The sequence below is a fragment of the Plecotus auritus genome, assembly GCF_963455305.1.
Source record: "Plecotus auritus genome assembly, chromosome: 9".
In the NCBI taxonomy this organism is placed as follows: domain Eukaryota; kingdom Metazoa; phylum Chordata; class Mammalia; order Chiroptera; family Vespertilionidae; genus Plecotus; species Plecotus auritus.
Genome location: NC_137783.1, coordinates 786,991 through 800,836, shown reverse-complemented (window position 1 = coordinate 800,836; position 13,846 = coordinate 786,991). Strand labels below are relative to the sequence as shown.

General features: G+C 57.0%; 1 protein-coding gene across 3 annotated transcripts; it reads left to right on the top strand.

The window, feature by feature from the left end:
* Positions 1 to 878: 878 nt before the first annotated feature.
* NSMCE4A (NSE4 homolog A, SMC5-SMC6 complex component) lies at positions 879 to 12,607 on the top strand. Of its 3 annotated transcripts, none has more exons than XM_080641987.1 (11): positions 879 to 1,207; positions 1,703 to 1,780; positions 3,084 to 3,214; positions 5,279 to 5,430; positions 7,046 to 7,145; positions 7,976 to 8,066; positions 8,963 to 9,057; positions 10,627 to 10,675; positions 11,309 to 11,400; positions 11,507 to 11,592; positions 12,437 to 12,607. In XM_080641987.1, the coding sequence occupies exons 1-10, from the start codon at positions 922 to 924 to the stop codon at positions 11,588 to 11,590; spliced, it is 1,158 nt and encodes a 385-aa protein (XP_080498113.1). In that variant the 5' UTR covers positions 879 to 921; the 3' UTR covers positions 11,591 to 11,592; positions 12,437 to 12,607. The 3 variants fall into 3 exon arrangements, 2 of the variants coding, with proteins under 2 accessions (XP_080498113.1, XP_080498112.1); XM_080641986.1 differs by having other exon boundaries at positions 888 to 1,207; positions 1,703 to 1,783; XR_013959047.1 differs by lacking the exon at positions 11,309 to 11,400 and having other exon boundaries at positions 888 to 1,207; positions 1,703 to 1,783; positions 11,426 to 11,592.
* The last annotated feature ends 1,239 nt before the right edge of the window (positions 12,608 to 13,846 follow it).

Genomic DNA, 13,846 nt, shown 5'->3' with positions numbered 1-13,846 from the left:
ATCGATGATTCTGTCCTTATGGATGTTTCCGTCTCACTCTCCCTTCATCTCTGAAATCAGTAAAAACATATTTTTTAAAAGGGATGGGGAAGTGGGTAGGTATAGTCACAATCATGGTGACCAGGGTTCTCACTGTTGAGGGGGGAATTTAAAGATGGAGCGAGGGGAAGCGAGACAAAGCCCAGAGGTGCTGGCTTGCAAGTGGAGGTGTGGGTAGGAACTCATGTCGTATCTACCATCTGTCTGTCCAGCGGAGCAGGGGACAGAGGAAACCTTCCTGAGACCAGGGGAGCAGGGGAGAGTGGGGTCTCGGTGCCACGCTGCAATGAATAGCAGGCATGATGCAGACACTGAAGTTTTTGCAGGCCTGTGGGGTCATGTTGCTCCTGTGAGAACATGTGTTCTTGGCCCCAAAGAGAACTTTGGGAAAACGACATTTGCAGTAAAAGCCAAAATGCATGGAATAGAATTTACACATTTGTCTTTGAAACTATACTGCATGTAATCCCACCTGTGCCACGTATTTTTGAATGTTGTAGCTTGAGAGTCAATCACAAACGTACACTGCAAGGTGCAGACACGCAGGTAGAAGGGGCTCTGCGTGCCCAGGACGTGCCAGGCCGTGGCCGGGTGCTGGGGCGCCACGGACCCCGGAAGCCTGGTCGGGTGGGCGCGGGGATCAGCGCCCGTGCGTGGGTCTCAGTCCACAGAGGTCTGAGCAGGGGGCTCGCGGCCCCTGTGGTCCCCTGAGTTGCCTCGAGGGGCGCTCTGACCGTGCGCGCCGCTCCGGCCGCTGCAGTGCCGGCCTCCGGCCACGGGCGGCGCTGTCGCCAGCGCCCCCGGCCGACCCGCGGGGAGCGCGCTCGCGGCTCAGGGTTTCAGTTTCTGGCGCGAACTTCCGCCCGAGGTGGCGGCGCGGCGATGTCGGGGGACAGCAGCGGGCGGCGGCCGGAGGGCCGGGGACGGGCCCGCGAGCCGCACCGGGGGCGCCCCCGCTCCCGCTCCCGGTCCCGTTCCCCGCTGGGGTCCCGCCGCGGCGCCGCGCCCGCGCGCAGGGAGGCCCCCGAGCGCCCGAGCCTGGAGGACGGGGAGCCGTCGGACTCGGGGGACGAGCTGCTGGACCCCGCGAGCCTGGAGGCGGAGACGGACCACGGCCTGTGCCGCCAGATCCGCCACCAGTACCGGGCGCTCATCAACTCGGTGCAGCGTAAGGCGGGGCGGGGCACGGGGGTCGGGTCGGGGGCACGGGGTACGGAGCGCGGCGTGCAGGCGGGGCGGCTGCTCGGCGGCGCCTCGGGCGGCTCCCCAAGGGCCCCCCGCATCCCTCGTGTGCCTCGGGCCGCACGACCTTGCAGGGGCGGGTCCCCCGGCGGGACGGCACCGCGGAGGCCGAGCCCGACGGCCGGGGGCGGGGGGGCAGCCCGGGAGAACTGTCACCTGCGCGGGTCCCCTGCGCGGCGTGTGGCCCGCGGGCTCCGGGATTCGCCGAGTTCGAGGACCGCCCCGTGCGGGCGCCAGCCTGCGGGCGGGGTGGAGGGAGCCGCTCCCTTGAGTCCCCGTCGCCTGGGGCACACGGCCCTCTCCAAGGCGCCTTTTTGGTTCCAAGGAGGCAGGCGCGGAGGCGTGGGGCGGGGCGGGCGCGTCTGGCCGGCTGGGTGCGGGATGGCCGGCCCACTGCCCAGTGTGTGTGTTTTTGACACAGAAAACCGGGAGGACATCCTGAACGCCAGCGACAGGCTGACCGAGGTCCTGGAGGAGGCCAACACCCTGTTCAATGGAGGTGGTTTCTTCTTTATTTCCTCCTAGCGCGTCTTTCCTGCCCCGGCCCCTCGCTTTCCCTGCGGCCACTCTTCCTTGTCAGGTGCTTGGGGACTGGCTCAGTTCCTTTTCTATCAGAGCCCACGTGTTGACATCAAACCGTTCCCCGAACCAGTCTCTGGAAGCGGGGTCGGCCCGGTCCCCATCCCGGGGAGCGTCCAGGAACGCGGTGATTCCGGTGGCAGGGCCTGGGCGCCAGCCAGGGCGGCAGTTCTGCTGTGAACGTGGCCGTGGGCATCTCCCGGGGCTTCCTTTCCGCTCGGCCTTCGCGTGTTCCCAGAGCCTCTTTCCACACCCTGTCCCTTGGGGCCCAGAACCCAGCCCTCAGCCCCGCTGCCCTCAGTGGCCACTCCCCTCCTCGCCCCAAGCTTCCTCCTCAGTCTCCTCCCATTCCCCTCTTGTCTCCGTCTATTTAAATTTCTCACTGTAGCTTATATATTTTAAAAGATGTATTTTTTATTGATTTCAGAGAGGAAGGGAGAAAGAGAGAGAGAGAAACATCAATGACGAGAGAGAATCATGGATCAGCTGCCTCTTGCACACGCCCTACTGGGGATGGAGCTGAAACCCAGGCATGTGTCCTGACCTGGAATCGAACCCTGGCCTCCTGGTTCACAGGTGGACTCTCAACCCCTGGCCCACACGGCCGGCATGCAGTAGCTTATCTTTAATCCCATGTCCTCTGTCCGATCTTTTCGGATCGTCCGTGCTGAGAGGTCACTGCTTGCCACCTGCAGGGTGGCCCTGAGATGCCCGGCCCTCATCCTGTTTCAGCTCAGGCTCCTTGACCGCTACGGACCGCCAGTCAGCGCGCAGTGGGCCCAGTCAGCGCGCAGTGGGCCCAGTCAGCGCACAGTGGGCCCAGTCAGCGCGCAGTGGGCCCAGTCAGCGCGCAGTGGGTCCAGTCAGCGCACAGTGGGCCCAGTCAGCGCGCAGTGGGCGTGCAGTCTGACCTGCCCCTGCCCACGTGACGACAGTGGCGGGGCTGGGTTGTTGGAGTCGAGGGAAAGCCCTCTGTGAAGCAGGCTTCGTTAGACCGCGGTTCCGAAAGGTGGTGGTTCGGTTCCCAGGAGTGGAAGCGGAGGCGGCTGGCTGTTGGGGAGACTGGTGGGCTTTGCTTCCAGAGTGTGGAGAGCGGGGCGCGGAGCCAGCGTTTCCAGCGAGATGGGTGGGTGGGTGGTCGGCTGGGAAGGGCCGCGTGCTGGCGGGCAGTGCAGGGACCGCGGGCGGACGGTGTAACTAACGCCTGTCTCTCTCCTGAACAGTGTCCCGAGCCAGGGAAGCCGTCCTGGATGCCCACTTTCTCGTTCTGGCTTCAGATCTGGGCAAAGAGAAGGCCAAGCAGCTGCGTTCCGATCTGAACTCGTTTGACATGTTAAGATACGTGGAGACTCTCGTAAGTTCAGAGCGACAGAACCTTTAAGAAAAGTGTTGTCACCCAGGTGTCTGCTCTGCTTATGTCCATATGCAAATACTGTCACTTCACTGTTCGTTCCTGGGGGCCCCAGAGTTCTTGCAAGAGACCTCACCACGTGAGACTGACAGCAGAGCTGGGCTGGGCGCTGGGTCGGAGCTCAGGGCAGCTGGGAATCGCAGCTTCTGCGGCTCCGGGCTGTTCCCTCCGTCCCCGGTCAGCTCGTTAAGTTTCCAGTTTATTCTTGGTGACGGGGACCTTTGCCCAGGACTGCAGGGGGAGGTGGGGGGGGGCAGGCTCGCCAGCGACCGGTCAGGGCTGGTGGGCGGGTGTTAGTCAGTCTGAGAATATGATATTTCAGAACCATATGAATAGGATGGGGATTTTTTTGTTTGTTTTTGGTGGGGTTCTTTTTTTTTTCCTGTTGTTTTATTTATTTTGCTTTGCCTCCTAATGAGTTTGAGTGGTGGTTGTTACCTGAAATGGTGGAACCTCTCCGTGACGGATCTGCCCCAGCAAGCACAGCGAGACCTTCTGTCTCCTGTTCTTTTTTTATCCTGCTCTGTGCTCACCTCTGCCCAGCGTCTCTGCTGAGACAGTGACCTTCCGGCGGGATGTTTGTCACATGTTACTATGTGATTTAGGACCAGGAGATCTGACCAGATAAATTCATTATTTGTAAAGGTATGAGGTGTTCGTTATTCTTAAAACCTTAGAATTTTTTAAAAATTTGAAATCCTTAAGTTTCAAATCTTACATTTTTCTCTGTTTTTAAAAAACCTTTTTATTTTGAAGTTAGTGTGTTTTTTAAAAGGCACACTCACGTACCGCCCAGTAAAGTGACCTGATGTTGGGTCATCTTTTTAAAAATTACTTGTATTTATGGGGATAAAGCTCTGGACTTCAAGTAACCTATCAAAGTAAATCCCCGAAGTCTGGAAGCGTCCCATGAAAACCCTAACTTAACAGCTGTCCCACATCCGCGTGGGGAAGACCTTCCCCAGTGGGACACCCAGCATAGAGCGATCGACGGTGAGGAAAAGGCGGCGGATATGACCAGACGGGAGTTGGGACATGCCCTACAAGTGGGCGGCCAGAGGGGAGGGAGGAGGGAGGGAGGGAGTGAGGGAGGGAGGAGATGCAGGGGCTGACCTCTGACCTGCTCCGAGCAGCCTCTTTCCTCCGAGTTGGTTGCCTTCCATAGGGTTCAGCCCCCGGAGGACTTTTTGGTGATTGTCTCTGTGGTGGTAGCATTTCAGCCTGGTAACCCCTGGACCCTTTATAACCGTATAACGTGGCAGCCATGTGCTCTCCTAGCAAAGATAGCGCGTGGCCTTTTCTAGGGCTCGTCGGAGAGAAGACGCCCCGCCGCCAGCTCTCCCAGGAAGGCGGCTTCCCCCTGGGCCACGCGCCCCGTGCCCGCCGGCCCTGGGTGCCGAGGAGGGTTTCAGGGGCCCGGCCTCTGGGTGCTGAGACCACGCTGAGCAGGGTCAGGGGTCAGCCCAAAACGCGAATCCCAACGCAGCTCAGCTTCCCTGTTGTCTGGAGTGTTTGGTGGGCGTGATTGCATATTTTTATGCCGGCACAGCGTGCTAGGATTTTACAAATGAGCGGCGTGTGACCCTCGCCCACAGCCTGCGTGGGCCAGAGCCGGGTGCCCGTCTGCCTCCGCCCGGGGCCATTTGGGGCTGGGTCCGTCTTTGCTGTGGGGCCTGGACCAGGGACGATGTCAGCAGCAGCCCTGGCCTCCTCCCACCCGATGCTGGGAGAACCCCACACCCAGTTGTGACACCCAGAGATGTCCCCAGGGAGGGTCGAGAACCCTGGGTCGACACAGCTCGCCTTCTCCCCACAGCCCTCGCGCACGGAGGACTGTCTCCCGCCCAGCAGGTGCTTTGAAAAGGGGAATTTATCGTAAAGTGATCTTGGTCACAGAAATGCAGCCGGCGCGTGTGCATGCGGACACACGTGTGCCTGCGCCTGTCAGCGCTGGGAGGGGCGGTGGCGGAGGGGCCGTGGCTTAGCGGCTTTCCCTTCGTTTTGCAGCTGACGCACATGGGCGTGAACCCCCTGGAGGCCGAAGAGCTGGTCCGTGACGACGACAGCTCGGACTTGGAGTTCATAGTCTACGACTCCTGGAGAATATCAGGCAAAACGGCAGAAAACACCTTTAATAAAACCCATACATTCCACTTCCTGTAAGGCCCTTTTAAAAACCCGAGGGCCAGCCACTCACAGACCTTACGTTGCGTTTGAATTAGGGGCAGAAGTTGCTCGATGCTGCCGAGGTGCCGATCGGGAGCCGTCGCGTAGACTGGAAACCGGTGGGAAAGCCCAAAGTCTTGGTGGGGGTTTAGCTGCGGCAGGAAAGGCTGAGGGCAGGACCTCCTGGCGGTGAGGGACCTCGAGCCCGTGCGTCCGGCCCGCTTTGTCTCATCTGTGAGGTCCTCTGAGGGAGACGATGCCTCTCGGCACCGTGAGACGAACACGTGTGAAGTGCGTGTGTCCCACGTTCCCTCTCGGGTGGTTCCTGTCCCGTGTTTAAAGGCTGTTTGAGTCACTGCCATGTGACCTGCCCAGCTCGGTTTGGGATACGGCTCTGATTCTGAAGTTTTTCTCTCTCCCCAAATGCACCCATTTCTGTCTTAACTCCCTGCCCAGCCCGATGGGGAAACCGTGTGCACCCATTTCTGTCTTAACTCCCTGCTCAGCCCGATGGGGAAACAGTGTGCATACTCCGAGGCTCTTTGTGAGACCGATGCAAAGAGGGGGGTCTCGTTCCGGGAGGCCCCTTCCCCAGGGCCCCCTGGTTTCTTCCTCTAGGGGCGGGGCCTGGGCGTCTGTCCTGAGTCCCCTCAGAACCTCGAGGCTGTGGTGTCTCAGGTGGGAGGCTGAGGGGCCCGTGGGGGTCTGCGTGGGGACCGGCACCTGCCGACCCCTTTCTCTGTTCGGGCGCGGAGGCCGGGGCTCTTCTCTGGGAGGGAGTCCGGGTCTTTGTTTTGCTGCTGAAGGCTGGGCTCCGTCAGGTCCTGGGTGTCTGGCTGGCCTTGGGCAGTGTCGCCCTTCATTCACCAGCCGGCCAGCTCCCCCGGGTGAGCCCCCTACAGCCCCAGGCCGCGGTGGCTCTTCCTGGGCCTCGTGTCCGCCCACCTCCCAGCGGGCGAGGCTTGTCCTCAGGCCCCAACCTGGGGGTCTCCAGGAACCCCTGCAGCGGAGCCGTGCGTGTGGGCCAGGTTTCCCCGCTCGCGGTGTTCCAGTCCCCACGTGGGGCCCACAGGGCACGAGACACACCTGCCTGCACTGTCCTTCGGCCGCTCAAGTGTCGGGGCCCCAGGGGTCTGACTTCTTGGGGGCTTGGCCTCTGCCTGATGCCTCTGTGGCTGTAGCGTCCGCCTGCGGGGGGCCTTTTGGGAGGCGGGGACAGGAAGCCCGGGTCTCTGCTCGAGCAGTTAGCCTAGACCGGTGTGCTGTGGTCCCGCGGTGGGCCTCCCCGCACACCTGTCCGAAGGCTCGTCCCCACGGGAGCCATCCCCTTCCCCACGTGCGCATCCTTCCCCGTCCCTGCCAGACGGCAGCCGTGCAGGACCAGAGGCGGGGTCAGCGACTGCTGCTCAGGGCCAACGGTGCAGGGCGAGGAGGGAGCCCGGGCGAAGCAGAGCGGGAACGTGTCCCAGGCCCGACAAGGCCTGGTCTGGTGGCGCTCCCGCCTCTCTGATGCCGGTCCGGTCTGAGCGCCCCGGGGGACCGCTCTTGGCAGTGAGTGAGTTTATTTAGAAATGAACCAAAAAGACCTGAGAGCACCTTTTCCATTAGGTTGGGCTCCATCCAAGGAGAGTGCCCTGTGCCAAAGCCGCGCGCCGAGCGTCCCCGGAGGATCTGTGCGTTGGAGAAGGAGCGGGAGATGCCCGTCCAGGTCTGTCCTCAGTCTTGCATTTTAAAAGCCCCGGACGTGGAAATAGCCATGAGTACAGTGGACATGCAGTTTGGCCATCTTCTCTGGCCGCTAGGGTCCGGAATCACTTAAATAATCGTGTTATTTGAGTCTCTAAACCAGGGGTGGGCAAACTTTTTGACTCGAGGGCCACAGTGGGTTCTTAAACTGGACCGGAGGGCCGGAACAAAAGCATGGATGGAGTGTTTGTGTGAACTAATATAAATTCAAAGTAAAGGAGCGGAGGGGAGAGCAAGAGAACCGGATAGAACAGCCGGATCCGGCCCGCGGGCCGTGGTTTGCCCAAGGCTGCTCTAAACCTCTTATTGGATTGACCATTTGTCTTGGTCTTAACGCAGCCAGTACTTCAGGTCAGTTCTAAGCCAGGGTTTCTCAACCTCCCACAACGCGTGGGGGCGGAGAGTTCTTGTCCGAGGGTCTGTCTGATGCATTTGGGATGTTTAGCCGCGTCCTTGGCCTCTTCCCACTGGATGCCAGTAGCATCTTTCCTCCCCACCCAGTGATGGCAGCCACGTATTGGCACGTGTCCCCAGGGGCCAAGCCACCCCAGTTGTGACCGCTGTTCTAAAGTGCCCTCTTGCGACGTGCCGTTTATGTTCACCCTGAAGGTGGTTGGTTTGGTCATGGTACTCCTCGTAAAGAATTAATGTGGAATGTTCCTGAAAAGCTCTGTAAGTTTTAAGACGGCGAGAAACACCGCTAGCCCGGGAGAGACGCTTGGAGGAGTCGCATGGGGAAGGGCCGGAGGTTCGCCACGCTCAGCCGGCTTGATGACGACTTTATATTTTCAGCTGAAAAGAATGGAAGAATCTCAGCAGGAAGCCACAGAAAAGGAAGTAGAAAGGATCTTAGGGTTGCTGCAGACATACTTCCGAGAAGATCGTAAGTATGATGCCGAGTTCCAGGTGGAGCGGTCTGTCTGTTAGAGGTGTCCGTTTCAACGAGAAGCCGTTTTTATTTAAAAGGCATTTTCTTTTCTTTTTTTTACCTTTACTGTTGAAAGGATTACATACGTTTCCCTTCCCTCCCATCGACCCCTTCTCGCCCGCCCCGTGAAAGGCATGTTCGGTGATACGTCATGTTTGAGTCATTTGGATCCTTTTGGCATGCATATTTAATAAGGCTTCTCCCCTTTAGAGGTTCCACTGAGAATGTTGGTGAAGCAATTTTTTTCTTTTTAAGCAATAGGGTGTTTTTCTGTAAACAGTAAAACATGCCATAGACGTGAGATGAGTCAACAGTTCCCATCCAGCCTCTGCTCTCCCCCCGGAGGCAGCCGCCTGTCACCGTGCTGGGCCGATTCTCAGATGGTCTCAGAGTTATGCCCGTCCTACGAATAGGCACATAGTAGGATGTTTTGTGGGGTTTTCAAAGCTGATCCCAGTGCACACATCCTTCTGCAGCATGACTTGTCCGTGTGGACACGTTCCTCTCAGTGCCCGGGGCCCCTTGTTCTTGTCCGTGATCCCCACTGCACGGCTGTGTCGTGGACACGTCCGCCAGCCCCTCCGCAGTAGGCGAGTGAGTTCTCCACAGCCTTTCACTCCCTGTAAATGGCGAGAGTGAAGAGGCGGGGCCTGCCTCTGTCCACAGATGCCAGTATTTTTGTAGGACAGCTTTCGGGGGCGGGCCCAGGGGCCATGCCTGGTTTTAACAGATTTGCCACACTGCCCCCCGAAGGGTCGTATGCGTTCACACTGCCACAGCAGCACGGATGTTGGGCTTAGCGGTGAGCAGCCACGCCCCGTCCTAAAGAATTTCTCCTCCTCTCTCTGCAGCCGACACCCCTATGTCCTTCTTTGACTTTGTGGTCGACCCACACTCTTTCCCTCGAACGGTGGAAAACATCTTTCATGTCTCCTTCATCGTGAGGGTAAGACATATTTCTCTGATTGCTTTTATGAGCTTTTAAAAAATAAATAATAAAAACGGTGGAGGGAGCTGGCAGAGAGTTTGTACGGAGCAGTGTGAATGTAGACCCACTGCGAAAACAGGAGGCAGAGACAACGGCTAAAACAAGTTCAAAGTTTAGGTGCTTGCTTTCCGTTTAGAATTTTAGTGGAAGGACTGGCAAACTGTGAACATGGAACTATGGCTTAGAGAGCCCTGTGGTGTCCATGTTACACGCCCCACATTCGATAGCTGTCGTGTTATGTAAGAACCTCCTTGTCTAGGGGCCTCAGGGGAGGGCCAGGTGGTCTATCACGTTCTCCCATAAAAGCTGATACTGTACTGTGCGAGGTGGGCCGAAGGAGGTGTGCGAGGTGGGCCGAAGGAGGTGTGCGAGGTGGGCCGAAGGAGGTGTGCGAGGTGGGCCGAAGGAGGTGTGCGAGGTGGGCCGAAGGAGGCTTACGGTGTGAGAGCCCTGGATGATTATTTGTTGTATTTTCCACATAAACACTGGCAGTCTGCTTTTGCCCACCCTGTGTCTACAGAGAGTGATGAAGTGGGTGTGGCCACACTCAGTGGGTGCAGTTGCGTGAGGGGCATGGAGGAGGTCTCGGTGGGTGCAGTTGTGAGGGGCACGGAGGAGGTCTCAGTGGGTGCAGTTGTGAGGGGCACGGAGGAGGTCTCAGTGGGTGCTGTTGAGTGGGGCACGGAGGAGGTCTCAGTGGGTGCTGTTGAGTGAGGGGCACGGAGGAGGTCTCAGTGGGTGCTGTTGAGTGGGGCATGGAGGAGGTCTCAGTGGGTGCAGTTGTGAGGGGCATGGAGGAGGTCTCGGTGGGTGCAGTTGAGTGAGGGGCACGGAGGAGGTCTCAGTGGGTGCAGTTGAGTGAGGGGCATGGAGGAGGTCTCAGTGGGTGCAGTTGTGAGGGGCACGGAGGAGGTCTCAGTGGGTGCAGTTGTGAGGGGCACGGAGGAGGTCTCAGTGGGTGCAGTTGTGAGGGGCACGGAGGAGGTCTCAGTGGGTGCAGTTGTGAGGGGCACGGAGGAGGTCTCAGTGGGTGCAGTTGAGTGAGGGGCATAGAGGGGTCTTCAGCAGTCTTGTAGCTCTAAGCGAGAAATTGTTGTAAAGTAGGTAACTGCTATGGAGGTTGCTTAGACTGTCTTTGTCTTATGGGATCGCTTTCCAGCACACGTAAGATGAATGTGATCTTAACCGGAGACAAAAAATCTTGCATTAACTAACGTTTTCCCAGAAATGCTATCAGGCCTATTTTGTCAATGGTAAATGATAGAGTTATGCACAATAAAATGTGAGTATGCAAAAAATACATATGTCGGTTAGAGGCAGACAGTTCAGTTCACGAGCCCCTGGGGCGGAGGCGTGTCGGTAGGAAAGCTGAGCGGCCCGGAGGCACTGAAAGAGGAACGTTCAGGTCTTGCCTCACTGTTGTTACAGTTTCCTTGTCTGAGATACAGAACTTTCTGAGTAATTTTTTTATCCAGTGGTTATGGGCTCTAAATTGTAGTCTTCTAAAGTCATTCTTTTGTGTTGTAGGATGGTTTTGCAAGAATAAAACTTGACCAAGACCGACTGCCAATAATAGGTAAGTGATCCTATGTTCAGAAAAGTTGGTTTTAGAGAAACTTTATTTGGTACTAGAGTTTATGTGTTTTACTAAATGTAAGGGAGTTTGCACTTTAGGAAACAAACCCTTGTAAGGCTGTATCTTGCTCAACCGACTGAAAATACTGAGAACGTGGCCGTAGTTTAAGACAGTGGGTTCATCTATATCATTGATTTCGTTCAACATCTGCTGCCGTCAAGATGAACAAGAAATCATATAATTTCCCTCAAATTTTAAGTTAGAAAGTTGGTGATTGCAGTTATTTTTGTCGTTTTCTTTCTATTTTCTCCCTGAGAGGATCCTTCATTGTTGGTTGAGTGGCTGCTCCTGTTAAGGACTCTGGTAGAGACGCCAGGGTGCAGCCCTGTGGTTGCTATGCAGAGATGCAAGGTTTCCCAGTGGCAGAATGTGTTACTCGACTGCATTTTTTAATGGAAACAAACGGGTGACTTGCTGCTATAACAACATTACAACTCAGTGATATATAAGCCCCAACCAGTAGGCAGTGTTAGAATCATCTCGATACAGGTTTCCTTCCTGTTACTCATCCGTTCCTGTGTAGCTCACCTCTTCTGATTGAATAACCTTTGAAAACTTTTGTCTTTCAAACAGAGCCTGTTAATATTGAGGAAAGTGAGGGCATTGACCAAAACACCCAAATCAGGAATCAAGGGATTATAGCTTTGAGTTACCGCGACTGGGAGGTAAAGCTCCGCCCATTGCCCACAGGTGGTCCTGCCTCGCCTTGACCTTGACCTCGACCTCGACCTTGTTCGTAAGCCCGGTGCCCACCTGTTCTTTGCTCTGCAGGAGATTGTGAGGACCTTTGAGATCTCGGAGCCCGTGATTGTCTCCGGCCCGAGCCGGCAGAGCCTGAGTGCTGACGGCAGCTGAAGGTAAGGCTCCTGGGGGCAACCCGGGCCTTTAGCCAACGCTCCTGGGCGTCCGACCATCCCGTTGGGCACATTCTGGGGAAGTGAGGGTCTTGCTGCCCATTGGCTCCCTGTGTTGGTGACAAAGGCCGGGCAGGCCCTGTGGTTGGTCCCCTCTTTGGACCAGGGGCCTTGCTGATCTTCAGCTGGGCCGTCGGTAGAGGCAGAGCAGTCAGTTCCTGGCTGGGCTTTTTTAACCCTAGCGTGACACATCGGTACATCCGTGAATATGGAAGCCTCCCATCGGTTTGGTTCAGTGTCCCGTTAGATTTGCTTCCTTTGTGGGTACAAAGCAGAAAAGGGGGATCACCTCAAAATGAAGTTAGGAAATGGCCATTTCTCCATGAGCGATGCTGAGGGAATTCTGCCTTTCTGTGAAGGAGAGCATTGCGGCAAGCAAGGCTCAGTGGTGATCTGGCTTCTGCAAGCAGCTGTGGGGGCCTCGGAGACCTGGACTCCGCTGGCTCTGCCCCTTTACGATGGCGGGCAAGTCACATGCTCACACTCAGCCACAGTTGCCCTACCGACAGATCTATAAACCTGCCCGTAAAGTGGGAGGTCTCTTTTTCTAGCTCAAGTATTCTGTGATTTTGAGAGTTAAAATGTAAACTCTTCCGTGTGCCTCAGTTAACGGAGCTGCTTTTGTTCTGGGAGCCTGAGGGAGGGGAGTGTGGACGTAAGGTAGGTGTGCGAGGGGTGAACCCGGCCCGTGCACTGAGGAGGGCTAGCTGTAGGTTGCATTATGTATATGAAGTCACCTTTTGATTTATAAACTGTTAACCAGCTATTTCCCCCTCCCCCCTTTTAGGACTCAAATGGATCGTGAGATCCAGAGAGGAAAGCGGCATGTATTGTATATATTGTATGATTGAACATTTTTAAAGGCAGATGGTTTTTAGTAAACTGTAGCTTTTGATAGTTTATGGATTTGTCGTGGTTGTCTTTGATTAAAGGAAATTCACTGCCATGTTCACACATAGTTGTAGTTCCTCTTTATTCTGTTATCAGGAGTGTGTCTTCCTTCCCCAGTCCTGTCCCACGGGAAGTTTTAGATCGGCGGGCAGTGGCCCACACATCATATGGTCCTTGTTACATCCCGGGCTGTGAAGTCAGCTAGTCAGGGCCACACTATTAGGCTGTACCACAGGAAATAGTTTTTGTCACTAAAACGTGGTCAAGTATCAGCAATGTCACGTGACTCAGCCTATGATTTATACACGAGCAGCTCCTCGGTCCTCGCCAAGCCAGGCTGGACCACCTCCCCAGCGAGCCAACCGTGGGTCTGTCTCGCCACAGTCCTCTGTCCATGAAGCTGCTGACCGCTAGAGGGACCACACACGGGCGGACGCAGGCTGCTCCCAGGGCCTGGTCTTTGCTGGGCCTGGGTCTGTGCCCAGTGCTCTGAGTCCCTAGTGGGTTCCTTTTCCCGTTCCCGCTTTCTGCATCAGCCCTTGCTCTCTCCTTCCCTCGTGTCAGAGCTGGAGGGTCTGTCTGGGGAAGGCTCGGGGCGAGCCCCCTGCTCCTCGGTTTCCGCCTTGCCAGTCATCCCTCCCCCTCTCCACACCTACTGCTTTCCCCTCCACCATCTCATCTCATCTCAACAAAACGACCGGGACCCGTAAGCTCCCGTCCTGCCTCCTCTGTAAGCAGGGCCACTTGCGGAAGCGTCCAGTCCTAACCTTGGCCGTTCAGCACCTCCTCCCACCACTCTGCTGAGGCTGTTCTGTGGCAGGTTTACTGGCGACTCCTTTCCACCTGAGACCCAGTGAACACGTGCTGCGCGTCTGACACTCGAAACCGCATCCGTGTGTCTGACGCTTCCCCTGGTTTTCCTTCCACCATCGTGCTCGCGTGCTAGACGCATCGCATCCTGAACCTTCCCAAACTGACTGCACCTCTCCAAGCAGCTCCCGGAGCTGTAGCAGAGGCTCCTGGTCGGCACGCGGGCTCTGCCACGCGGAGAACAGCCCCACCTTCCCTCCCGCAGCCGGTGCTGGTGTTCTTCCTACTTGGCCGCCTCGGGAGCTGTGAATTCCTCTCTATCCCCACGACCCTCCCTTAATGGGTCACTAACTCGCCCCTGGTCTCGCGATTCCATCTTGCCCAGTTTCTGCCACAGTCACCCCTCTGGTGCCCGCTTCCTGTCTGCCTTCAGATTTCTCCCTTCCTCCCACACGGGACTCCCCGCTGCCTTCAGGGCTGAAAGGCCCTGGCTCCT

Bases quoted from the DNA above. Each gene is read 5' to 3' on its own strand.
- NSMCE4A (XM_080641986.1), top strand. From the start codon at position 922: ATGTCGGGGGACAGCAGCGGGCGGCGGCCGGAGGGCCGGGGACGGGCC. The intron at 3,215-5,278 runs GTAAGTTCAGAG...TTCGTTTTGCAG, and splicing joins TAAGATACGTGGAGACTCTC to CTGACGCACATGGGCGTGAA. The intron at 11,401-11,506 runs GTAAAGCTCCGC...TTTGCTCTGCAG, and splicing joins TGAGTTACCGCGACTGGGAG to GAGATTGTGAGGACCTTTGA.